The following is a 27045-nucleotide window of genomic DNA, read 5'->3' on the forward strand; positions in this document are numbered from 1 at the left end:
ACCCCCTCCGTAACGCTCACATAAAGATCGTGAGAAAGGTTAGAATAAATACTGCGTGCACAGAGGTATTCAAACAATCATTCTTCCCGCGCTCTATACGTGCATGGAGCGGCAAGAGTCCCTAATAAGTGGTACAATGGGTAGTACCCTCTGCCAAGCACTTCATGGCCATTTTCAGAGTATAGATGTAGATGTAGTTACTGCAGCCATGTCAGCTGTGTGAATATTTTCATTCACTTTCATTATTTGAGTGGCATCACACAATGTAAGGCAACATCTAGACACAAGTCTCTTGACAGTTACGGCGCTCAGAGCTTGAGTGATTTCGATAGCATATTTTCCAGCCTTTTTCGGCTATACAAGAACTACATTCGGGATTGCCAACTTTTTTAGAGACAAAAAATGTATACTATTTAAGGGAGAGATTAATAAAATGTTGAAACTTCCTGGCAGATTAAAACTGTGTGCCCGACCGAGACTCGAACTCGGGACCTTTGCCTTTCGCGGGCAAGTGCTCTACCATCTGAGCTACCGAAGCACGACTCACGCCTGGTCCTCACAGCTTTACTTCTGCCAGTATGAGGACCGGGCGTGAGTCGTGCTTCGGTAGCTCAGATGGTAAATCACTTGCCCGCGAAAGGCAAAGGTCCCGAGTTCGAGTCTCGGTCGGGCACACAGTTTTAATCTGCCAGGAAGTTTCATATCAGCGCACACTCTGCTGCAGAGTGAAAATCTCATTCTGGAAACATCCCCCAGGCTATGGCTAGGCCATGTCTCCGCAGTATCCTTTCTTTCAGGAGTGCTAGTTCTGCAAGGTTCGCAGGAGAGCTTCTGTAAAGTTTGGAAGGTAGGAGACGAGATACTGGCAGAAGTAAAGCTGTGAGGAGCGGGCGTGAGTCGTGCTTCGGTAGCTCAGATGGTAGAGCACTTGCCCGCGAAAGGCAAAGGTCCCGAGTTCGAGTCTCGGTCGGGCACACAGTTTTAATCTGCCAGGAAGTTTCATATCAGCGCACACTCCGCTGCAGAGTGAAAATCTCATTCTGGTAATAAAATGTTTCTAAAACTTAAGTATTTTCAAAATGGATCTATTTATTTCCTTAAATATGAATTTTTCGTACTTTCGCATTAAATATGGGTCTCTGGTTGGATGTAAAAGGTTAATAACAAGTGTTGCGTTACAAATTTGTTTAAACCAATAAAGAACGACTTTTTAATTTAAATTTATTCAAGCTCACTCTTTTCCTTTCCGCTGGTTCGCACCCAGACTGGAATTCTATTTTGGTATACGCTGAGGTAACATGAACAGAAACCATATAGGATGCGATTTTTTTAATTTTTCATTCACTTAATCACTTGCTTTTTAAGCATGCTAGCTGGTGACAAAGTGCTTTTGCCCTCGTTTCCCGTACCGGTCACGCTCTCCGTAATTTCTTGTCAGCCGAGAATAGCTCAGAATTTCGTGCAGAGGTATGTGCACCCTAGCCAAGACTGCATTTGCTGTTTTATCTCTTTTTCTGATGAAATTAATTAAATACACGCGGCAGCAGCTCAGTAAAAGGAATTTGTGGTGTCACCGCCAGACACCACACTTGCTAGGTGGTAGCCTTTAAATCGGCCGCGGTCCGTTAGTATACGTCGGACCCGCGTGTCGCCACTATCAGTGATTGCAGACCGAGCGCCGCCACACGGCAGGTCTAGAGAGACTTCCTAGCGCTCGCCCCAGTTGTACAACCGACTTTGCTAGCGATGGTTCACTGACAAAATACGCTCTCATTTGCCGAGACGATAGTTAGCGTAGCCTTCAGCTACGTCATTTGCTACGACCTAGCAAGGCGCCATTGCCAGTTACTATTGATGCTGTAAAACATGTACCGTCAAGAGCGATGTTCACCAATTATGGCTTAAAGTTAAGGATTCCAGCAGCTACGTACGTTTTTTGTTAGTCTAATTTCCTTGACCTTTTCCAGACCTCACGCCAGTCTGCGTGAGCTAAAACTCGTGCATTTCGGCTTCCTCTCATAGTGGGTTGGCTGTCTTGCCAATCCACAACAAAATTCTCTCCTTTCTACCCACACTGGCTTGCGTTCTCATTTCGGTAACCTTTGTACCAGTGCTTGAGTACCCACGACACATTGTAATGGTACACTATGTGATCAAAAGTATCCGGACACCCCAAAAACATACGTTTCTAATATTAGGTGCATCGTGCTGCCACATCAGCGACATCAGTAGTCATTAGACATCGCGAGAGAGCAGAATGGGGGGCTCCGCGGAACTCATGGACTTCGAACGTGGTCAGGTGATTGGGTGTCACTTGTGTCATACATCTGTACGCGGGATTTTCGCACTCGTAAATACCCCTAGGTGCATTGTTTCCGAAGTGCTAGTGAAGTGGAAACGTGAAGGGACACGTACAGCACAAAAGCGTACAGGCCGACCTCGTCTGTTGACTGACAGAGACCGCCGACAGTTGAAGAGGGTCGTAATGTGTAATAGGCAGACATCTATCCATGCCATCACACAGGAATCCCTAACTGCATCAGCATCCACTGTATGTACTATGAAAGTTAGGCGGGAGGTGAGAAAACTTGGATTTCATGGTCGAGCGGCTGCTCAGAAGCACACATCACACCAGTAAATGCCAAACGCCTCGCTTGGTGTAAGGAGCTTAAACATTGGACGACTGAACAGTGGAAAAACGTTGTGTGGAGTGACGAATCACGGTACACAATGTGGCGATCCGATGGCAGGGTGTGGGTATGGCGAATGCCTGGTAAACGTCATCTGCCAGCGTGTGTAATGCCAACAGTAGAATTCGGAGGCGGTGACACTGTCACAGCACATGCCTACATTGATGTTTTAAGCACCATCTTGCTTCCCACTGTTGAAGAGCAATGCATCTTCCACCACGATCGAGCACCTGTTCATAATGCACGGCCTGTGGCGGAGTGGTTACATGACAATAACATCCCTGTAATGGACTGGCCTGCAGAGGGTCCTGACCTTAATCCTACAGAATACCTTTGGGATGTTTTGGAACTCCGTGCCAGGCCTCACCGACCGACATCGATACCTCTCCTCAGTGCAGCACTCCGTGAAGAATGGGCTGGCATTCCCGAAGAAACCTCTCAGCACCTGATTGAACGTATACCTGCGAGAGTGGATGCTGTCATCAAGGCGAAGGGTGGGCCAACACCATATTGAATTCCAGCATTACCGATGTAGGGCGCCACGAATTTGTAAGTCATTTTCAGCCAGGTGTCCGGATACTTTTGATCACATAGTGCATCTGCTACGGTCTCTACTTCAGCATCTAAGGACATTATAAATCCTCATCTCGGGAAAATCTGTTTGATCATATCGAATTTTTATTCGCCCAGGACAGGAATTATTATAACATTTCTCTCTTTTTTGAGCGACATTATCGGGAAACCCCTTTTTAATACGAAACTGATAACTAGATATCATGAGAGGCGAATGGGCCAGTATTAAAGGAGGCTGACAGTATGGTGTTGTCAGTAGACAGGTAATAAAAGCGAACTGGTAAATGAGAAGAGATCAGTAACTTCGAACGTGGACTAGTCACTGGATGTCACCTGAGTAACAGATCATTTATAGTCATTTCAGACCTTCCAGAGCTGGCCAAGTGGACTTTTGGTGATGTGACAATGAAGCGGAAACGCGGAAGAACAACCACAACTAAACCGAGACTAGGCAAACGCCATGCATTGACGGACGGGGACCGTCGAGCATTCCGGAGAGTGGTTGCAAAGACTCGCATGAAGTCAGCAGAAGGAATCCCTCAAGAGTTTCAGACTGCTACCAAAAGTCCAGCCAACACAGTAATTGTAGGTAGGGAGTTAAAAATTACGGAGTATAAAGGCCGAGCAGCCCGTTAAAGGTCACCCATTTCCGTAGTCCAGGCTAAGCGTCGCATGAGGTAGAGTAAAGAGCGATGCCACTGGGCAGTGGATGGCTGGAAACGAGTCATTTGGAGTGATGAATCACGCTGTAACCTGGGGCAATCCGGTGGAAGGGTTTGGATTCGGCACATGCCTGGAAAACGTTACTTGCCATCATGTGTAGTGCCAACAGTGAAATACTGGGGATGTGGGGGAGGCAGTGTTTTCTCGGATAGGGTGTGACCCCCTTTCTGCGCTTAAGAAAATGCTAAATGTGGAAGGATATGAACCCATTTTACAGCCTTTTGTATTATGTACAATAGAGGAACAATTCTTAGACGATGACTGCATCAGCATGATCATGCCATCTGTCATAAAGCAGCATCTATGAGGCAGTGGTTTGTAGACAGTTTCATCTCTGAAATGGACTGACCTGTCTAGACTCCCGACCTGAGCCTAAAGGAACACCTCTTGGATGAGATAAGACGACGATTTCGCTCCAGACCCCAGCATCACTTGCTTCGGTTTGTAACGGAACTGAAATGATGGTGGGCTGACAGTAATTTGGAGCCCGCGCGTCGGAAACGGGCGCGCTGGTGTGAGACTGCCAGGGAGTGCACCCTGATGCCATCTATTGGCGAAACTGGGAATTAGCGCTGTCTGTCAGACAATGCACTAAGCTCTCGGAGTCAAATGTATTCTTTTTCTTGGTAATTATAAGTTATTACTGTATGATTTAATGTTATAAAGCGCTAGTAGTAAATTATTATGACTGGTATGAACTCCAGGGTAATAAATATAAATATTCTTAAATACTAAATGATTTCGGTGAAAAGGTGGTAGGGGAACGCCCCCACTCTTGGTGATATGAGCATAGCTAGAGGTAGCTGGAGACACAGGGACTGAACAATGCAATGGCCTGGGGAGTGTTGACGTGATCGGACGTGCGTAACTGTGCTCACGCAAAAGTGATTGCGCAACAGTGAAGAGGAGAATATCGTCGCCGTTTGTGGACTAGAACGCGACGAATGGTTGTCGAAGCCGTCTCTATGCCACTGGGGCTGATTGTAAGAGTTCCTGCGCCCAGATTTTATGGCGGACGTGCAGTAGCTTATACGAGTGCTACAGCTCGTTGTTCCAGCCGCCATTAAGGGCATGAGGCGTGAAGAGCTGCGTTAGCCACATGCATCTCACCACCAGCACCGACACGTCTACCCAAGGCAAGACTGCTTGCAATTGTTAAGTCGAACTTCGTATACATGTAAAAGGAGAATACCAGTTTTCTTTTGTGCAAGTGCAGAAGACAGAATATAGTAATGAGTAAAATTACGACGTATGTTGTTCATTGTAAAGTGTAGTAACCTGAAACATAGTGTAGTGAAATCAGACTGAGGCCACCATCGCCTCTTTCATTTACAATTCTTTTGGGTGTAGAATACTTTAGCGTATAAGAATGTTGAAAAGAGCAATGGTCACACCAGAATGAGTCGCCTATTTATAGTTACTTAAATTTTTCTGAGTAACCTTTCAGGTAAAGTCACTTAACTAATTCTATATCAATTGTCCAAAGAGTAATATCCAAAATCATTAAATAAGTTGAAGGATAGAATTTTGTTAACCTAAGTTGCATAAGTTGTCTTGGTGGTAATTACCAAGCCAACTCACAGAAATTGAGGGAGTATTTGCTTTGTAGAATCACCTAGAATGATCAGAAATAGTAATATTCAGAATTAAGTTTAAATTCAACTCAAGCCGTTTCACTTTGAAACGAGCCAAAAAACTGATTTATTCTTTTGCTCCTTCAGAGCTGGCGACCGTAGTTATAAGTATTTTCAGGAGGATTCGACGGTAAGTCTGCTGCTCTCGTCGTGCTGATAGGATTACCCACTGCTGCTAGCAGTGGTGATTGGATACATAAGCTCACTACCAAGTTAAGTGGGTCAGGCAGGCAGTGTTACCTTGTGAATTGTAGGGCACTGTAGGCCGTGGATCGAACCCGTTCAATCATCACAGCTCTTTGGGAAATAGTCCGGTTAGGAGTGTACTAATCATTAGGTAAATACTGGCGAGTAACGGTCAAAAATGTATACGCAAGTGAATTTAGCAAGGTCCATGTAGCACCTAGTTAATGTGGTGCAATGGCGAGGGTAGGAGTGGAGTAAAAGTGAGCTGAGCTTGTGGCAGCTGTGCTGTCTTCAAAGATTATTAATGTGAATTCACTACTACCTCTTACCATTAGGGCTGAGCTATTTACGGTTAAAATACGTAGCAGTAAGCGCAAAGGCGTGACAGCTACAAGTCCGTATTGGCTTTATACATACGGAAGTAGGAAGCGGGTCATTCCATCAGTGGAGGGGTTAAAACAACCGAGTCAGTTGAGAACATACCCCATTTACTGATGGAAAGATTCGGCGGTTTGGTCGCATGTGGCGACCGTGACAGGACTTACCAAGTTTGTAGAATAATGGCTGCAATAAAAGTGTTTTATATAAACTTGTAGTTTCAAGAAAATTTTAAATTTAAAATTCTGTTGTAGACAAATATACCACAATTGGTAAGTTCAAGACGACAACCTGCAAAGCAGCAAAAGAAAGTCCAATAGTAGGAGTTAAACAAGTAATACTTGGTTTAATAAACATTTCTATTAGGCACGAAATACAGCAGCATAAGATGGAGTCGAATAGTAACAAGCAAGACGAAAACATTACAAGGTCAGACCCACAATTAGGGACCATAGATACTGTTGTAGGGTTGGAAAGTCTTATAGATGAATCCACACCCACAAGACAGGAGGAACGGGAAGTGAAACCAAAGGTAGTGAAAAGTGAACCCAATGTATCTGTGGATGCAAGTCACAAGGGAGAGGATATGGAATTAACAAGTTTGTTAAATAGGATGATGGCGCAAATTCGAGAAGGGAATGCTAGTTTGAAAGCAGAAATGGCTAGTCATATATCCCAATTGGAGGAAAACCTATCTGGTAAAATAAAAGCCAATTTAGATATTTTGAATACGCAAAGCCAACGTATCACAGAGGTAAACAAATCAGTAAATAGCATTAGGGCTGAAATAACAAATGTTCAGAGAAAAGTCACAGAAATAGAGAAAAGATTTGATACCGAAATTCAGAGAATAGAGAAATCAGTGGAACCTTTGGTTAGTGAAAAATTAGAACCGATAATTGAAAGTAAATTACAGGTGATAGTACCAGTTGTGAAGAAAGAGATTGTTAAAGAAACGGCAGCTGATATTGAAACACTGCGCAATACCATGTTGAGTTTTGATGCATGTGTGCAGGAGCAGGAAAATACACTGCGTAATGAGATAAAATTGTTAAGTCAGCAAGTTCAGAATCAGACGTTTCTTAACTGTAGTGGTATCCCATTGGTAATGCAAAAATCGGAAATACTGAGTAGGGAGGAAAAATACGATCCTCAAAAGAAACAAGGTGGATGACATCCAATGGATTTTATAAAAAATTGTGAACATGTCTTACCAACAGACATGTCGGAAAAAAAAAATTAATTTAGTAGTAGACGCTTTAGCAGGTCATGCTAAACGTTGGGGATTGAATTTGGATATCGACAATTTGAAGTTTACAGACTTCAAAGAAAAGTTCCTTGAGGAATTCTGGAGCACACAACAGAGAGATAGGTTGTGGAGAGAATTCGTTGTCGCCAGAATGCCAGAACATGGGTGTGGGCTCATGAAAGAATACTGTGAAGGATGGTTCAAGCGTTTGGAGTATCTTAAAGATCGTAGATCAGAATCGGAGATAGTGTGGGAGTTGTGGAAAAAGCTACCTGACGATTCAAAGCGGTATGTAGGAGGCACTCATCGAACATTCGATGAATTTTTAGAAAAAATCGAGAATGAAGATAGGTGGCGTGAAACTAGAGAGTTTCGAGGTTTCAGAAATCAGAATGGAATAGTAAAAGGTGGTAGGAATGAACCGCAAATTAACATGATGAGAGGAAGAGGTCGAGGAGGTAACTCTCAGCGAGGGAGAGGACACTATCAGGGAAACGGGATGCATTATCAATATTAGGAAAACAAAATACCGCGCAGGTCAAGGGCCTAACGCGCGCGGAAAGAAAGAAATGGCCCAAATATAGGGAAGATCGGAGTAGTCAGTACTATAGTAGGATAGTGCGTCGTTCGCCTGAAGAGCAGTTACATAAACGATACTTTGCGAAGTATAATGCAGGGATACAAACAGAGGAGAGAGAGCAGGGAGGAATTATTAAGGGAAATGAAGTAGGAAAAGAATATCGGTCGGAGGTGAAGGCTCACGTGGATGAAATAAGTACAATTCGAGGTCAGAGTGACGAATTGATGAAGGAAGAGCCAGAGAAGGCGTTGTTTGTCGGTAGGGATGGCAACTGTGCAGAGAGGCAGGGGCAAGGTAGGAGTGATGTGACTTATGGTAAAAGGTTCGTACGAATAGTCGACGAATCGCATCGAGAAGTAATTAAAGAGGGAAGGGTGGATAAGAAAAAGGGGCATAGTGCAGAGACGCATGCCGATTCAGAAATTACCTCGTATGCAGAATATGTACATCAGCTCAAAAGCCAGCCAGCACAATTAGAAAGATCTTCCACTCAAGTGATTAATTTGGACCCGAATATGACAGTGTTAGAGAGCCATACCGATTATGATGTGTACCTAGTGACAGCAAGAGTACATGACTGTGATTAAAGAAATTAGAGAAAGTTTATCTAACCAAGAGAAAGAGTGTTGTGATCCCTGTAGTACTGAAGCAAATGAGTTGAGTGAGACTGGAATTCCATTAGTAGAGGAAAATAATGAAAGTAAGGGTGGCGAATGCACTATCCAACAAAGGGAAAGTAGAGAAATGGATTATAATTTGCGAGAATTATTTGAATCCGAAGAAGGTCATATTTCTAAGGAGGAGGAATTATCGTAGGAATCATCAGAAAGCATCCAGGGAGAAAAAGAAGTAGAGGAAGTTTCCGATCCCGCAACCGAGAGTTCAGGCATGACAGATTCGAATGAGAACGAGATGGCATTAAAGAGCCTAGACGAAGGACTATTGGAAAAAGTGGTGAAAGAATTTAGAATGAAAAGGAGAAAGAAACCTCCAGATGGAATGGTCAGTATAAAAACCGGAAAAATAATATGGCAAGACTTGGTGGTGGAAAAGGATTTATTATGGGAAGATAAAGAAAGTATGAAAGAGGACAATAGGATGCAAACAATCCTGCCCATTAATGTATGTGAGTACGATTTATATGTATTGTTGGATACGGGTGCTCAAATAAGTGCTATTTCGCACGCATTTTTTGAGATGATCAAAGAGCAACGAGGAGTAGTCATGATGCCAGTAACAGGTGTTAAAGTGATAGGGGCGACAGGGAAATGTAGTAAACCTGTTAAACATCAAGTGATGATGGAATTTAAGATAAAAAACAAGCTATTTTCGAATGCATTTTTAGTAGTTCCAGAGCTCAGTGCCGAGATCATTTTAGGCATTGACTGGTTAATAAAACAGAAAGTAATTATAGATTGTGACAAAGGGATAATAGTTTGTAAAGTTGATAGTGCGGTATTAGAAATACCATTTGAATCATCTAGAGTAATGGAAGAGAACCAGCTGGGATGGGTAGAATTTAGAGATGATCATGATTCAGGAATAGGTCAAAAATTCGATTGGTTTCTGGTGAGGCAGATAGTTGAAGATGGAAATAAGGAGACACTCCTTCGAAATGTAGTGGAAAAAACGGAAGGATTATCTGATGCCCAAAGGGAGGATCTATGGCAAATTCTGAAAGAAAATGAGGAGGTATTTTTGGACAGACCGGGACGAGTGATAAATTATGAGTACTGCATGGAGGTAGAGGAGCATGAACCTTTCTTTAAACCACCATATAATGTACCCGTGTCTAAGAAAGAAGCAGTTCAAAAAGAAATAGATAAAATGGTTTCATGTGGGGTCATTGAACAGAGTTCTAGCCCATATAATAACCCACTGGTGATAGTAGGTAAGAAGGATGGAAGTGTACGAATAGTGATAGATGCTCGTACTCTGAATAAAGTAGTGAAGAGGGAGTTGGATCGTCCAGAGAACATAGATAATTTATTGCAGAAGTTTAATGGTGTAAAGTACATGACTAGTTTAGACCTAACTGCAGGATACTGGCAAATTCCATTAAGTGAGGAGTCTAGGAAGTACACGGCATTTTTATTCAATGGCAAATGCTACCATTTCACAGTGGTACCATTTGGCCTAAATACTTCCATTTCAGTGTTCATTCGGGCTTTAGACAAAATTTTAGGGAGTGAACTTAGTTCGCTAATCACAGTTTATGTAGATGACCTGTTAATTGCTACAAGGACATGGGAAGAGCACATGGAGTTATGTGACAGGGTGTTCAAAGCTTTAATTAAAGGAGGAATGACCCTGAACCTGAAAAAATGCGAGTTTGTGAAGAAAGAAATAAAGTTTTTAGGTCACATAGTAACACCAGAGGGAATTGAAAAGGATCCCGATAAAGTCAAAGCAATAAGAAATTGTCCGGCTCCCAAGAATAAAAAACAACTAAAGTCGTTTATAGGACTTTGTTCCTTTTATCGTAAGTATGTGGATGATCAGGTGTTCAATAGCCCACATCTGAACAACCTACTTAAGAAGAACAGTGTGTATATGTGGACTGAGGAATGTGAAACAGCATTCAACCAGCTAAAAGACAATTTGGCTAAAAACATAAAGTTATGGCACCCTGACCTGTGTGAACCATTCCACATGGCAACAGATAGTTCAGATTATGGATTGGGAGTATCCATATTTCAGGAGGTAATGATAGATGGGGAAAAAACTCATAGACAAATAGCATTTGCGAGTAGAACCATGTCTAAGTATGAAAGAAACTATACGGTTTCAGAGAAGGAGGCTTTAGCTATAGTATGGGGTTTTAGGAAATTTCAACTTTTCTTATGGGGACATAAGACTGTGGTCCATACAGACCACAAAGCTTTAATATTTTTGAAGGACTGCAGATTGTTACATAACAGGTTGACCAGATGGGCGCTGTTTTTACAACAATTTGATATAGAAATCAAGTATGTTAAAGGGAAAGAACATGCAGTACCGGATGCTTTGTCGAGATTACCGGAAGGATGTGAGACACTAGAAAGTGTAAAGAATAGGGAAGATGTTTTGAGGTGAATTACTTCAAAAAAAGCGGAAGGAAGAGAAAAAATTAGGGACATATGTCGGAATATGCGAAGATATCAAAGTGATGATGATGCACTCAAGTCGGTAAAGGTCAAGTTTGACAATCCGGACGCAACTAACATAAGAGCTTCATATAAAATACATAAAGGTGTACTGTATCTTCAAAGATTAAATAATCCAGGGAAGTGGAGAGTATGTTGGCCGGAACAACACACTGAAGTGCTGATAGATTATGTTCACTTGGCATATGGCCATTGTGGTGCAAGGAAGTGTACCGATAAGTTAGATGAATGCATTACCTTTAACAACATGGCACGAAGGGTAGCACAGAGGATAAGATCTTGTGATCTATGCCAAAAGGCGAAAGTAACAAATGCAACTAATCAAGGGCCCATGCAGTCAATAAAACCTGATGAAGTATTAGAAATAGTAGCAGTAGATATCTTTGGACCATTACCGAAAACCATGGGGGGTTTTGTGTACATATTTGTAGCAGTTGAACTTTTCTCAAAGTATATAAAGCTATATCCCTTGAGAAAAGCTACTGCCAGAGCTGTGTATGATAAAATGGTGTGTGATTATTTTGTGAAAGTAGGGAAGCCAAAGAGAATACTATCAGATAATGGTGTTCAGTTTTGCAAAAAATGTGGAAGGATGGGATAACTGAGAAACAGGTAGAAGTGGTACATATCTCAGCTTATCACCCATCAAGCAATCCGGCAGAAAGATATATGCGTGAGATAGGTCAGTTATTGAGGACGTACTGCCATAGCAACCACAAGAAGTGGGGCATGTATGTGAGTGAATTCGAAGAAATCATGAATTCATTAACAAACGAGAGCACTGGATTTACTCCAGAAGAAATCCTGAAAAAGACGAAAAGTAAAAGTCTAGTAGAAGACATACTAGAATTTCCAGATAGAGTTGAATTAGATTATGATAGTAAAAAGAACTTAGTAAAAGACAAGATGAGAAAACAAGCAGATGCGAGAATTCGTCGTCATGACGAAAAAGTAAGGAATCCTAAATTCAAAATAGGTGATCTCGTTCTTGTAAAAACACAAGAAAAGTCAAGTGAAATTAATAACGAGATCAGCAAATTTAAATATATATATAATGGACCTTTTAAAATAGTGTCCATACCCAATGTGAATGCTTATTATTTAGAGTACCCATTAACAGGCAAACGCCTGGGAGTAAGAAACATAGTGGATCTCAAAAGGTATGAACCACGAATTCTACCAGATTGAAAATAAATATATAAATAAATATTAAAGTAAACCAATATGTAAATAGTTTTGTTTCTTTTGTTCTATGTGAAAGGTAAATGTTCACTAAAATATGTTGCAGTATTCTAAAGAAACTTCTAGTTTAAGTAGAGACTAAACAGACTGGGAAAGACTGAGCTTCTAAGAAAGCCTTAATAGATGTGTAAATAAGTGTTGTGGAAGAGGTAGAAAAGTGAGGAGGTAAAGTGAAAAGGACGGGCTATAAAGTAATAGGCGCATAACGTGTGTTTTACTTGCCTGAGATAAAAGAAGTGTATTTAAAATTTTTGTAAAAAAGATGTTTAAAGTGTACTGTGTTTAGAAGTAAGAAAATTGGAAAGAATATATGTAAATCATTTATGTAATGTTTAGCAGGAAAGATAGAAAGAATTGGTGTTTAATTTTAAATAAGCAATATAAGTACCGAGGTGTATCAGTAAGAAAGGGAAAACCATTGGTAAAAAGCTTAACGAAAATTTCAGATTCACTATAGGAGAGACTTCTTATTGAATTATCACTGTTAGATACTTCAATAAGAAGTGGGGCATGTGTAACGGAACTGAAATGATGGTGGGCTGACAGTAATTTGGAGCCCGCGCGTCGGAAACGGGCGCGCTGGTGTGAGACTGCCAGGGAGTGCACCCTGATGCCATCTATTGGCGAAACTGGGAATTAGCGCTGCCTGTCAGACAATGCACTAAGCTCTCGGAGTCAAATGTATTCTTTTTCTTGGTAATTATAAGTTATTACTGTATGATTTAATGTTATAAAGCGCTAGTAGTAAATTATTATGACTGGTATGAACTCCAGGGTAATAAATATAAATATTCTTAAATACTAAATGATTTCGGTGAAAAGGTGGTAGGGGAACGCCCCCACTCTTGGTGATACGAGCGTAGCTAGAGGTAGCTGGAGACACAGGGACTGAACAATGAAATGGCCTGGGGAGTGTTGATGTGACCGGACGTGCGTAACTGTGCTCACGCAAAAGTGATTGTGCAACAGCGAAGAGGAGAATATCGTCGCCGTTTGTGGACTAGAACGCGACGAATGGTTGTCGAAGCCGTCTCTATGCCACTGGGGCTGATTGTAAGAGTTCCTGCGCCCAGATTTTATGGCGGACGTGCAGTAGCTTATACGAGTGCTACAGCTCGTTGTTCCAGCCGCCATTAAGGGCATGAGGCGTGAAGAGCTGCGTTAGCCACATGCATCTCACCACCAGCACCGACACGTCTACCCAAGGCAAGACTGCTTGCAATTGTTAAGTCGAACTTCGTATACATGTAAAAGGAGAATACCAGTTTTCTTTTGTGCAAGTGCAGAAGACAGAATATAGTAATGAGTAAAATTACGACGTATGTTGTTCATTGTAAAGTGTAGTAACCTGAAACATAGTGTAGTGAAATCAGACTGAGGCCACCATCGCCTCTTTCATTTACAATTCTTTTGGGTGTAGAATACTTTAGCGTATAAGAATGTTGAAAAGAGCAATGGTCACACCAGAATGAGTCGCCTATTTATAGTTACTTAAATTTTTCTGAGTAACCTTTCAAGTAAAGTCACTTAACTAATTCTATATCAATTGTCCAAAGAGTAATATCCAAAATCATTAAATAAGTTGAAGGATAGAATTTTGTTAACCTAAGTTGCATAAGTTGTCTTGGTGGTAATTACCAAGCCAACTCACAGAAATTGAGAGAGTATTTGCTTTGTAGAATCACCTAGAATGATCAGAAATAGTAATATTCAGAATTAAGTTTAAATTCAACTCAAGCCGTTTCACTTTGAAACGAGCCAAAAAACTGATTTATTCTTTTGCTCCTTCAGAGCTGGCGACCGTAGTTATAAGTATTTTCAGGAGGATTCGACGGTAAGTCTGCTGCTCTCGTCGTGCTGATAGGATTACCCACTGCTGCTAGCAGTGGTGATTGGATACATAAGCTCACTACCAAGTTAAGTGGGTCAGGCAGGCAGTGTTACCTTGTGAATTGTAGGGCACTGTAGGCCGTGGATCGAACCCGTTCAATCATCACAGCTCTTTGGGAAATAGTCCGGTTAGGAGTGTACTAATCATTAGGTAAATACTGGCGAGTAACGGTCAAAAATGTATACGCAAGTGAATTTAGCAAGGTCCATGTAGCACCTAGTTAATGTGGTGCAATGGCGAGGGTAGGAGTGGAGTAAAAGTGAGCTGAGCTTGTGGCAGCTGTGCTGTCTTCAAAGATTAATAACGTGAATTCACTACTACCTCTTACCATTAGGGCTGAGCTATTTACGGTTACAATACGTAGCAGTAAGCGCAAAGGCGTGACAGCTACAAGTCCGTATTGGCTTTTTACATACGGAAGTAGGAAGTGGGTCATTCCGTCAGTGGAGGGGTTAAAACAACCGAGTCAGTTGAGAACATACCCCATTTACTGATGGAAAGATTCGGCGGTTCGGTCGCAGGTTTTTGAACAACAATGGACTGTCATTCCTCAACACCCATTCAGACACCTCAGTGAAAGCGTCCCCAGTAGAGTTAAAGCCATCATAAAGACATAGGGGCACACCCGATATTAATATCCGCTAAAGAATTTTCTGACAGTTTTGACCAGATGGTATATGTCCTTTGACTAGTTTTAAGTATTAGGAGGCTCGACCACTTGTACTATCTTCCACCGGTGTCTGGTAAGGCGGGAAGAGTGAGCTGCAGAGCAGCGTCCATGTGCTGTACAGTTAACATTACGTTTCTTCCAGCTACTGACTGACACAGAGCCAGACCGTAGATGGATCAGTAGGTCGAAAGATGATTATTTATTTCTAAAGTTTCTTGGCACCAGGTACGCTACTTTTCCACTTTGCCCATTCACTTGCTTTCTCTTGTGTCACAGGTATACGATTGGCCAGTACGTGGACCAAGCTGGTGACGTCATCAGTCACGTGAACATCTCATCGGTGCGCATACAGGATGGCGGCTTGTACACGTGCAAGGCCAGCAACTCAATGGGTGCCGTGTCCTACGAGGCCAGGCTCAATATTTACGGTGAGTATGTTTAGATTTCTCACAAACAAATCTCTTGGCACTGCAGAAAAATGACATGTTTATGCTTCGCTCTGTGGGCCATTAGAGTTTTCGAATAAGGTTCCACTCTACAGCGGCGAGTACGCCGATTTGAAACTTCATGGAAGATTAAAACCATGTACGGGGCCAAGAATCGAAACTGGGACCGTTGCCTTTCGCGTGTTAGTGCTGTACTGGATGAGCTAACAAACCACGATTCATGAACCATCCTCAAACTATTGTTTCCACCAGAAGCGGCACCTGAGACTTCGGGACATTTTTATAGCCACCCTTTTGCTACCGTCCAGATAAATTCTAAAGACGTCTTTGTACATGGAAATCTAACCAAAGTAATGTACTCATTGAGCAGAAAGAAACGAAAACTTTGCTCTGGATCTCATTAAAAAGCAAAGATTAGAACTCAGCTCAAGCATAGTTATGTACAGAAAGACAAACTACTAAATATTTAACATGATTTCTGATATTTTTCTGGCGTGATTGGTAGATCCTGTGTCAGACACTTCAGGGGTTTAAAAGTGCCATCTCCCTTTGCAAAAATATATTTTTACTGCTAAGCAACTGTGCCCCATATGTTCATACAGTAAATGCACTGGAAACAGTTACAACGTGGGCTCCTGACTACTTCTTTTACTCTGAAGAATAAGTTCTAAATTACTGCAATTATTACATTACCCGTTGAAAGATAGAAGACAAACAAACGAAGATAAAAGAAAAAAAACAGATCCGCAACGTGAATTGATGAAAACAAAGAACCATGTAGCCAACAACACCAGCGATTATTTGTCACTTAAATTAGCGGAACTGATGGAAGAACTATACCACTGTGATAAAAGGACTGTTGAGATGTGGATAAAGATGTGACAGGAGGGAATCGAATTCTTGAAGGAGGCAGTGTGCAGTGGGAAAGAGAAATATGACCAGATTCCAGCCAGACCTACGCCAGCAAAAATGGTTCAAATGGCTCTGAGCACTGTGGGACTCAACTTCTGAGGTCATCAGTCCCCTAGAACTTAGAACTACTTAAACCTAACTAACCTAAGGACATCACACACATCCATGCCCGAGGCAGGATTCGAGCCTACTGAAACGTCCCCTTAGAAAAATTATAGATGACTGTCCTTAAACTGACACACAATATTTTTTAGCGCAGCGCAATCTGACTTTCAAAAATCCCTGACTAACATTAACCTATACCTTTCACAAATCACTTACCTCACAAAAATCTTCGTTACTCGAACTACTGCAATACAGCGAGCGCCACTACTGCCAGCTAAATAAAAGATTCAAACTACGGAAGGCACTAACTACTGATAGGCATAGTTAGCAAATGAAAGATTTTAATAGAGAGCAAACAATGTATTTACCTTAATAGTGTTGAAAACTCATAATATACATAGCAGTTCATGACATCCAGTCTTACAAATTTCAAAACTCCGCCATCTCTCTCCCCACATCCACCACTGCTGGCGGCTCACCTCCAACTGCGCAACGCTACGCGCTCTTCACATGCAGCTGCCCAACACCACAATGGCAGACAACAACGCCAACTAGCCACAGACTGCACACAGCACAGCCAGTGATTTTCATACAGAGCGCTACGTAACGTTGCTAATAAGAAAACCTAAACAGCCTACTTACACTGCGACCGTAGCGGTAGCGCGGTTCCAGACTGTAGCGCTGAGCGGTTCGCTCGGCGACCCCGGCCGGCCCTACGCCAGCGTTTGCAGACTTAAGTCAGATGCAATTGGAACACCAATAGTGGTATAATGGTGTACCAATATACCAGTATAAGGGATAAGAGTATGCAGAAACACTACTGAATAGTGCATCACGACCGTCGTACGGTAGTGACGTGTATCGAAAGAAGTTTCTCGTGTCGATGTTCCGCCCCCAGCTTAATCACAGAATGTAAGCGTAGGCTACTGCGGCCATTTTCACAGTTAATAAAATTCTTCTGGTATGTGGCTGCACTGCCAACGTATAAAATTCTCCGACGTTTCGCTCACTATTGCAAAAGCAATTCCTCAGAGCATTTTCGCTAACTGTTGGATGAGAAAACTTTTGTATCTTATATACTTGCGGAAGAGGCTGTTACCATAATCTTATGAGGTATTGAGGATGAAGGGAAATCGTGTCTGACATCATTTATAGCTGTTTGCATTATTTCTTTTCATTCTTAAAAACAGACGATCTTGTTTGGTGTGTGCATTATTGCTTGCCACTGGTGGAAACGGCCTGCAGCTGTGACGTAACGCTGTTTACATGCTGCCTAGCACCGGCCGAGGCATGTCAGTGCTCTGTGTACCTACGGCCGCTGTGGGCTTCCGCGCGCCTGTGTGTGTTGCTTCGCATGAGCAGCCGTTCCGTAGTGCTGTTACTGCTGACAGCCAAGACGACGGAATGTACCGCGCCTTCTAACATTCTTCGTGGTGTCTGTTTGTTCTAAGTCGTGTCTCCCTACCACTTTCGCGCAACGACGCTCTAAGCGTATTTTTTAGGGAATTGACTAGTTTGAACCTGGGACCTGTTGCTGGTAAGGAGACGCCAGACCACACATGACATGTAGAGTTCAGAAGAGTTCAGTGAGACTAGCGATGAAATAATCAAATACTTAATGATTTCAGCGACAGCTCCACTGCACTCCCTGTAAAAGAATCTTAATACTAACTAAATTTAGTGGAAGGGGTTCAAGGCTTTCCTATTTTTAGTTAGCTGGTAAAATAACGTCGAAAAAGCAGTTAAGTTTACCATTGGAAATTTTATTCTACTCACAAAACATTGTTTATAAATTGCACTATTGATAAAATGAAATGTTTTAATACAGGATAATAAAAACCAACTGCGTTCAACAAAAATGTGAACGAATATTCCCTGAATGGGTTTCCAAGTTCTACAATGGATCGAAGGATGACCTGTGCCATATCACATCTAGGTTTAAATTAAGTTTCACAAAAGATAAAACTATCAAAATGGTCTACAGTGACCCTCAATTATCTTTAATTACTTATCTAACTTGTCATAAATTACAGTGGCTGATGTGGCTTCTCAATAATTATATAACAAAAAAATCATCGCGTTTCAGATTTTAACTTACGTAGCAAATTTGAATACCATGAGCTTTAATTGACGATCGTCACTAGTATTACGCAATAAGGGGATGCAACAGATGAGACTTCTGCAGTTCTGAGTGAAGCCTTGTGCGCTCAAAAATGCGGCATCGCGTACGTTCATTACCTTGTCGTTGGTTAGGCAGCGTCAGGGGGCGGCGGGCAGCGCAGCTCCTCACATCTCGCCGTCTCGGAAGCAACTCTCCCTACCTTCTCCTTACTACAATTTGGTTTAAAAAAAACTATCTGGCTGTGTTTTCAACTGACCAATCAGGGTCTCAATGTTAACCTTAAGCTCTGCCTACAAAATTCTGTCTATCCAATGAGAAACGTCATACTTTTCGTGGTGGGGCAATGTTTTTAACGTTTGCAACGTAACAGAGACGCGAAAAGTCTCACGCTAAAACTTGCACCTGGTGTGGCCCTTTTAGTATTATCGTAAGATCTACACTGTTCTTCTGGAGGGCTCTATCTTTTAACATGGGCTGGGGGGTGGTTTTGGCGGTCAGCTGTCGACGTGGGTGTCCGTCCCTTATCGTAGGGTCTCCTAGCCTACACGACTCTGCTCTCGGCTTCTGTTCTCGTTTCTCCCCTCGGAACTGCGTCTGTTTCACGGTGGGAAGGTATGACATGCATTTAGGCGTTCTTGTGTTAGTCTGTGGTATTCCATTTGCTCACTCGTTGATCGTATTACTTTGGTTAATTTAATGTCAGGATTTATTCGGAGCTATGTGACATACTGCCGGATTTGCTATCATGTCAGGGTTTTCACGGAAGGTGTTGGATTTGCCTGACACCTTACAGCCTCTCTATTTATTTTGCCGGGTCGCTTGGCTATGTCTATCGCCTCTCTAATTTCCTTCGGGTAGTTGTTTCGCCAGTATGCGGATATCTCTAAATCCTGTGCACCACACTCATGCTGGTATTCTGCCACCGCTGACTTGATGCATTGTCCTAGTCAGATATATCTTTCATGTACAGATATCCCTGTGCTCATCGGCCATCCCGTCTCGCCTACATACACTACTCCTCACTCACAGCCAGTTTCGTAAACTCCAGCAGCAAGTGGCTTGTCAATTGCGTCTTTCGTTGAACCAAGAACATGTTTATTCTGTTGTTGCTTAGAAAACCAGTTTGGTACCTGCTGGTCGGGGAATTTCGCCCACAAGTTCAGTGACCGCTTGAACATATGTTAGTAGGACGATATTTTGCGCTTCCTTCTGCGCTTCCCTATTGTCTTCATCCTTTGTCCCTATAACTTTTATCTATCATTTCATTCCATAAACATTGTCTTCATAAATGGATCTGTTTTGCAGTTCAGCCTTCACATGTTCTTCATCGCTAATCCTGTGGGCCCTCTTGGTTAAAGTGTACAGGGTGGATTTCTTCTGCATAGGGTAAAAGAGAGAGGAGACATATAGGTACCTATCTGTGCTAGCGGGCTTCCGGTAAACTTCCGCGTCGATGGTAGTCAGCACTCCGTACTTTTCTATCTCAATAGTAAATTGGATTCTCCTGTGCTGACGATTAAGGTGTTGGTAGAAGTTCTTTAGCCCTTCTTCTCAAAATGGTTCAAATGGTTCTGAGCACTATGGGACTTAACTTCTTAGGTCATCAGTCCCCTAGAACTTAGAACTACTTAAACCTAACTAACCTAAGGACATCACAAACATCCATTCCCGAGGCAGTATTCGAACCTGCGACCGTAGCAGTCGTGCGGTTCCAGACTGTAGCGCCTCGAACCGCTCTGCCACCCAGGCCGGCCCCTTCTTCTCCATGTGACCAGATAACAGAGGTGTCATCGCCATATCGAAGTTAGCATTCTGAACGTAATGAAGCGGACTGGAGTGCTGTTCCTTCAGATTCTTCTATGAAGATATCTGCTGCAATAGGCGAGAGAGGGGAACCAATAGTTGTCTGTTCATAGAATTTCTCATTCCACATGAAATAGGCAAAATGGGCAAAATTTCTAGGCGCTCCAGACTGTAGCGCCTAGAACCGCACGGCCAATCTGGCCGGCGGTGCCTGTGGAAATTGTGGGATGAGTCTTTCGGCTTCATTGAATCCATTCTAGTTCTCTTTAGCAGTTCTGCAGTCTATTTATCTTGGCCGTCGAATCTGCATTAAATTTCTTATAAATGGGTTCACTCAGGAGATCCTCCATTCGTTTGTTATCTGTCGTATCCACGTATCCAATACAGCGATGGGATTTCCCTTGTCTGCTCGTATTACTACTACGTGAAAGCTGTTCAGAGGCTTTGCGTGAGTCACGACTTGCACCGTTTCTTGCCGGATGTTCTCCGCCCCAGTTTGTGGTAGGTGACGAACCGTAGCATCAACAGATTCGATGATGTCTTCTTTCGCAACTAGTTTCGGTGCGATTGTGAAATTTATTCATTTGGCCAGAATTTCTGTGGCTGCACCGCTTAAGATGTCACTGGAGAGGTTAACCACTGTCTACATCTACATCTACATGCATACTCTGCATTTAAGTGCCTGGCAGAGGATTCATCGAACCACCTTCACAATTCTCTACTACTCCAACCTCGTATAGCGCGCGCGGAAAGAACGAACACCTATATCTCTCCGTACGAGCTCTGATTGCCCTTATTTTATCGTGGTGATCGTTCCTCCCTATGTAGGTCAGTGTCAACAAAACAAGTTCGTGAGAAGACTCCGCCGCAGCGAATAACGCCTTTCTTTTAATGATGTCCAGCCCAAATACTGTATCATTTCAGTGACACTCTCTCCCATATTTCGCGATAATACTAAACACGCTGCCCTTCTTTGAACTTTTTCGATGCACTCTGTCAGTCCTATCTGGTAAGGATCCCACACTGTGCAGCAGTATTCTAAAAGAGGACGGACAAACGTAGTGTAAGCAGTCTCCTTAGTAGATCTGTTACATTTTCTAAGTGTCCTGCCAATAAAACGCAGTATTTGGTTAGCCTTCCCCCACAACATTTTCTATGTGTTCCTTCCAATTTAACTGTCTAATGTCCAGTAGCAGTCTTTCCTCCATCGTCTTCTGCTGCAGTTTGTCGTACTACCTCATCTAACGGATGGTGGTACCATCGCTCGTTATTGTGGCTTGTTGAAAAGTTAACCTGTCGACCTTCTCCCAATCATCCATATCCATTTTCCAGTCAGAAAGAGGTTCAGTTCCCACAATTTTCTGTCGTTTGTGTCGAGACTAAATGAATGTGGCGTATCCTTTCCCGCAACAAAGGTTTGCTGGCTTGTTTGCACACATATATTCTTCGTCTTGTTTGATTTTTAATGGGATGCCAGCCATAAGACTTTTGGCAGTACACTGGTGTCCCTGCATAGCTTCAAGAAGACAAGATCATTCATCAGTTTACCTTATTTTAGCCGCAGAGTTTCAGGCTGCCTGAAAGTTTCGTAGACTTCCTACCCATACAGGTTGGTTGCACGTAAGCGGAGGCTTTTTGGCGATTCCACCTGCTTTATTTATCTCTTCGTCGATTGATGCTTGTTGACTGTACTCGGTGTCTTCGTACTGCGTTGCTACACTGGCTGAAAAATGGGTTGTGGATTTCCGCACTGACTACTTTAAATGATGTAGCCGATAGATGCACAGTTACGTTTTACAGTACTTTAATTTCACTGTTCACAACCCCCCCCCCCCCCCCCCCCCCAGAAATACACAATTATATGGCCAGTGCACTATTGTTTAACTTTCGAGAAGTCTCATCAATAGTTTGCAGGCGAAACTCCACATACTGCTACAATAGTTTATTGTTGAAAATGTATGTGCAGTAAAACCTAACCGCAAAGTTCGCAGTTCTTGAAGAATATTCAGGTACGTATGTAGCAGACACAGTCACTGTTTTTACGAACGGCATAATTGTTTAACACTTGTTCCGCAGTTAGTTTGAAGCATTTTTGTTGTTCTAACCAGCAAAGGTTACTCGTCTGGAACTCGGCCGTGGGCTGACTGTGTCGCGACCAAAAAGCGGACCCTTATAATCATCACAATAATTGATGCTGAAACTGCACATCTTTTAAAATTAAATTTACAGAAACTACAATTAAAATTTAACTCATTAATTTAACTGAATACATCGAAACATGGGTTCTTTTTAACAGTTTCTTCTACTGCAAGAGTTAAGCCGAATTATTTGTTTAAAGCGTGACTTTAACAAATATAGTTACGTGAACAATACTATTGACAAAACTGTTAATTGCTTTGGAATTAATGAAGGGCCGGTTTTGCTAACATGTTTTTGAATAGAGCTAAAGAGATACTTTAAAATTACTAGTACTTCGTCTTCCCAATTTTTCCACTTATTACAGTATTTATACTTGTTTAAATGTCAACAATCGAATTTAAGTTACGAAATAATCACGGTACTAACTAGGAATAGTCATAATAAATTAGAAAATCAATTACATACATAAAACTAAGCACAAAATTAGATCTGATTTTGCCGGCCGGAGTGGCCGTGCGGTTCTAGGCGCTACAGTCTGGAACCGAGTGACCGCTACGGTCGCAGGTTCGAATCCTGCCTCGGGCATGGATGTGTGTGATGTCCTTAGGTTAGTTAGGTTTAAGTAGTTCTAAGTTCTAGGCGACCGATCACCTCAGAAGTTAAGTCGCATAGTGCTCACAGCCATTTGAACCATTTTTGAGACCTGGTTTTATTTACTTTAAAACTGAAGGCCAATCTTTCTCTTTTATGAAACTGCAGATTAATCTCACGTATTTTAAGAGTAATCTGTCAAAAGTAACAAAACAGATGGCAAAACAAGAGGTGAATTAAAATTATCCCAGCTTGCTTCGTCACAGCTTCCACAGCCGTTGTTACAGTCAATAAAATTCCTCTTGATATATGACCGCATTGTTAATGTCAATGTATAATATTCGACAGGCATCAAGGATATGCAGTGTACCAAAGATCCACAAAGAGGCTTTTTTGTACGGCCATTGCGAATAGCATTAATTCACCGACCTACAGTCCAGGGAAAGAACTGGCTTCGAAGCTTCGCCATTTGGTGAGCCACGCAGAAGCATATGTTGAGGCTTCTTCCTATTTTGTAGCACTTTTGAAAGAATAGTGTATCTTGGCTGCTGTCCTGATGGTCAGCTTCGACGTGAAGTCTTTATTCACAAATGTACCAGTGTCAGATACCGTGAAAATCATAGAGGAACATACGGCACCCGATGTCTGCGAGCTAGTGCGCCACTGTTTAACGATCACCTATTTCAGGCGGAAAGAGAAATTCTTTGAACAGACAGACGATGTAGCTATGGGTTACCCTCTCTCGCCTGTTCCAGCAGATATCTTTACGGAAGCATTTGAAGAAACAGCAATCCAGTCCGCACCATGACGCCCAGATTGCTGGCTTCGCTATGTTCATAACACCTTTGTTACCTGGCCACGCGAGAAGAAGAGCTAAAGAATATCCACCAACACCTCAATCAGCATCACAGCAAAATCCAGTTCACTATGGAGATAGGAAAGAATGGGGGTTATGACTTCCATCGATGTTGACGTTTACCGAAAGCTGATGGCAAACTTGGCTACAGAGTATATAGAAAGCCCATCAGCTCAGACAAGTACCTACATGCCTCCTCCCTTCTTCACTCTACGCAGAAGAAATTCGTCCTCCATATTTTAACCAAGTGGACCCACAGGATTAGCGATGAAGAACATATGAAGGACGAACTGCAAAACCTAAGTCAGTGGTTATGGCATGATATGATAGATAAAAAGTATGGCGACAAAGGGTGAAGGCAAGAGGGAAGTGAAAACGGAACCGCAACTTGTCGCCCTGCTACCATACGTTGAAGGGGTCACGGAACGCGAACAGGTATTAAGCTCATTTTTAGAAGCAGCAACAGAATAAAAAATAATCAAAATATCCACGGGTGTACTGCCGGTCTACAGTGTCCAACGGGCACAATATTTCGGCGATCATACATGTCGCCATCATCAGGTGAACTGACGGACTGAGCTCCTGTGAACGTGCCGGTACGGAGATCCGTACGCTATGGCTGCTCAGGGGGAACTGGGTTCGGTCGCGGCAGCGGCCGATTTAAATACCCTCCGCCCGAGGCGCACTCCCACCGCCGTCCGCGCCCCGCGCCCCGCGCCACGGTCGCGCGTTGGAACAGCCGGGAGAAACTCAAGAATCACAGAATAAAAAATGTTCTTGGTTCAGCGAAAGTTGCAGTATGCAAGCGGTACATGCCTCAGCCGGCACTAGGTAGCAACTAAACAGCGCTACGTCACAGCTGCACGCCGTTTCTCATTCGCCTATTTTCACCACTGGCAAGCAATTAAGCAAACACCATCGTGAATGTCTAATTTCACAAATGAAAAGGATTAATACAGATACCAATATCAAAACTCTACCATCTGGTGAGCAAAATGTATGAGACAGGCGAAATACCCTCAGACTTCAACAAGAATATAATAATTCCAGTCCCAAAGAAAGCAGGCGTTGACAGATGTGAAAATTACCGAACTATCAGTTTAATAAGTCACGGTTGCAAAATACTAACGCGAATTCTTTACAGACGAATGGAATAAATGGGAGAAGCCGACCTTAGGGAAGATCAGTTTGGATTCCGTAGAAATATGGGGACACGTGAGGCAATACTGACCCTACGACTTATTTTAGAAGCTAGATTAAGAAAAGACAAACCTACGTTTCTAGCATTTGTAGACTTAGAGAAAGCTTTTGACAATGTTGACTGGAATACTCTCTTTCAAATTCTGAAGGTGGCAGAAGTAAAATACAGGGAGCGAAAGGCTATTTACAATTTGTACAGAAATCAGATGGCAGTTATAAGAGTCGAGGGGCATGAAAGGGAAGCAGGGGTTGGGAAGGGAGTGAGACAGGGTTCTAGCCCCTCCCAGATGTTATTCAATCTGTATATTGAGCAAGCAGTAAAGGAAACAAAAGAAAAATTCGGAGTAGGTATTAAAATCCATGGAGAAGAAATAAAAACTTTGAGGTTCGCCGATGATATTGTAATTCTGTCAGAGACAGCGAAGGACTTGGAAGAGCAGTTGAACGGAATGGACATTGTCTTGAAAGGAAGATATAAGATGAACATCAACAAAAGCAAAGCGAGAGTAATGGAATGTAGTCGAATTAAGTCGGGTGATGCTGAGGGAATTAGATTAGGATATGAGACACTTAAAGCAGTAAAGGAGTTTTGCTATTTGGAGAGCAAAATAACTGATGATGGTCGAAGTAGAGAGGATATAAAATGTAGACTGGCAATGGCAAGGAAAGCGTTTCTGAAGAACAGGAATTTGTTAACATCGAGTATAGATTTAAGTGTCAGGAAGTCGTTTCTGAAAGTATATGTATGGAGTGTAGCCATGTATGGAAGTGAAACATGGACGATAAATAGTTTGGACAAGAAGAGAATAGAAGCTTTCGAAATGTGGTGCTACAGAAGAATGCTGAAGATTAGATGGGTAGATCACATAACGAATGAGGAGGTACTGAATAGGATTCGGGAGAAGAGGAGTTTGTGGCACAACTTGACTAGAAGAAGGGATCGGTTGGTAGGACATGTTCTGAGGCATCAAGGGATCACAAATTTAGTATTGGAGGGCAGCGTGGGGGGTAAAAATCGTAGAGGGAGACCAAGAGGTGAATACACTAAGCAGATTCAGAAGGATGTAGGTTGCAGTAGGTACTGGGAGATGAAGAAGCTTGCACAGGATAGAGTAGCGTGGAGAGCTGCATCAAACCAGTCTCAGGACTGAAGACCACAACAACAACAACAACCAATAAGGACGCGTAACTACTCTTCCCTTCATTCTGTATACCCAATAAGATTACGGTAACAGCCTCTTCCGCTGGTATACAAGATCCAAAAGTTCTCTGAATCAACAATTAGCAAAAACGCCCTGAGGAAGGCCATTTGCAATAGTGTTTAAAAAGCCGAAGAATTTTATGCATGCGGCCACACACCTAGAAGAATTCTATTGAATAATCACAGAAGATTTAAGCAGCATCTTCATCCATTACACTGGACTGGATCATCCCATACGAGTGTTTCTGGACAGGGGCACTAACCATAGCCGGCCGGGGTGGCCGAGCGGTTCTAGGCGCTACAGTCTGGAACCACGCGACCGCTGCGGTCGCAGGTTCGAATCCTGCCTCGGGCATGGATGTGTGTGATGTCCTTAGGTTAGTTAGGTATAAGTAGTTCTAAGTTCTAAGGGACTGATGACCTCAGAAGGTAAGTCCCATAGTGCTCAGAGCCATTTGAACCACTAACCATATTAGTAGCTGTCCTCTGCGGTCACAAGAAACAACTCGTTTAGTACAGCGCCTAATAAAACGTGACGCTCAATCAACCACTAGTGTCATGACTGTGGTAGTAACAAATGATATGCAAGCTCATATTCAGATTTTTACCCAGTGGTCAAATTATACGGGTCGAACAACAGCTGAACCGGGAAACTTTCAGAGATGATAGTGTGGACCAAAACAAGAACAAGATGTCCGGTAAACATAG

At 42.5% G+C, this 27045-nt stretch overlaps 1 protein-coding gene across 1 annotated transcript in view; it reads left to right on the forward strand.

Annotated features, from left to right (window-relative positions):
• The window catches only part of LOC124780123 (Down syndrome cell adhesion molecule-like protein Dscam2), a 372570-nt gene that overhangs the window by 128911 nt on the left and 216614 nt on the right, over positions 1–27045 (forward strand). The window contains exon 5 of the mRNA XM_047253757.1: positions 15239–15390. Within this exon, the coding sequence (XP_047109713.1) occupies positions 15239–15390 (152 nt within the window). The remainder of the gene's footprint in view (positions 1–15238; positions 15391–27045) is intronic.

Source organism: Schistocerca piceifrons, chromosome 1, assembly GCF_021461385.2.
Source record: "Schistocerca piceifrons isolate TAMUIC-IGC-003096 chromosome 1, iqSchPice1.1, whole genome shotgun sequence".
Lineage (NCBI taxonomy): Eukaryota > Metazoa > Arthropoda > Insecta > Orthoptera > Acrididae > Schistocerca > Schistocerca piceifrons.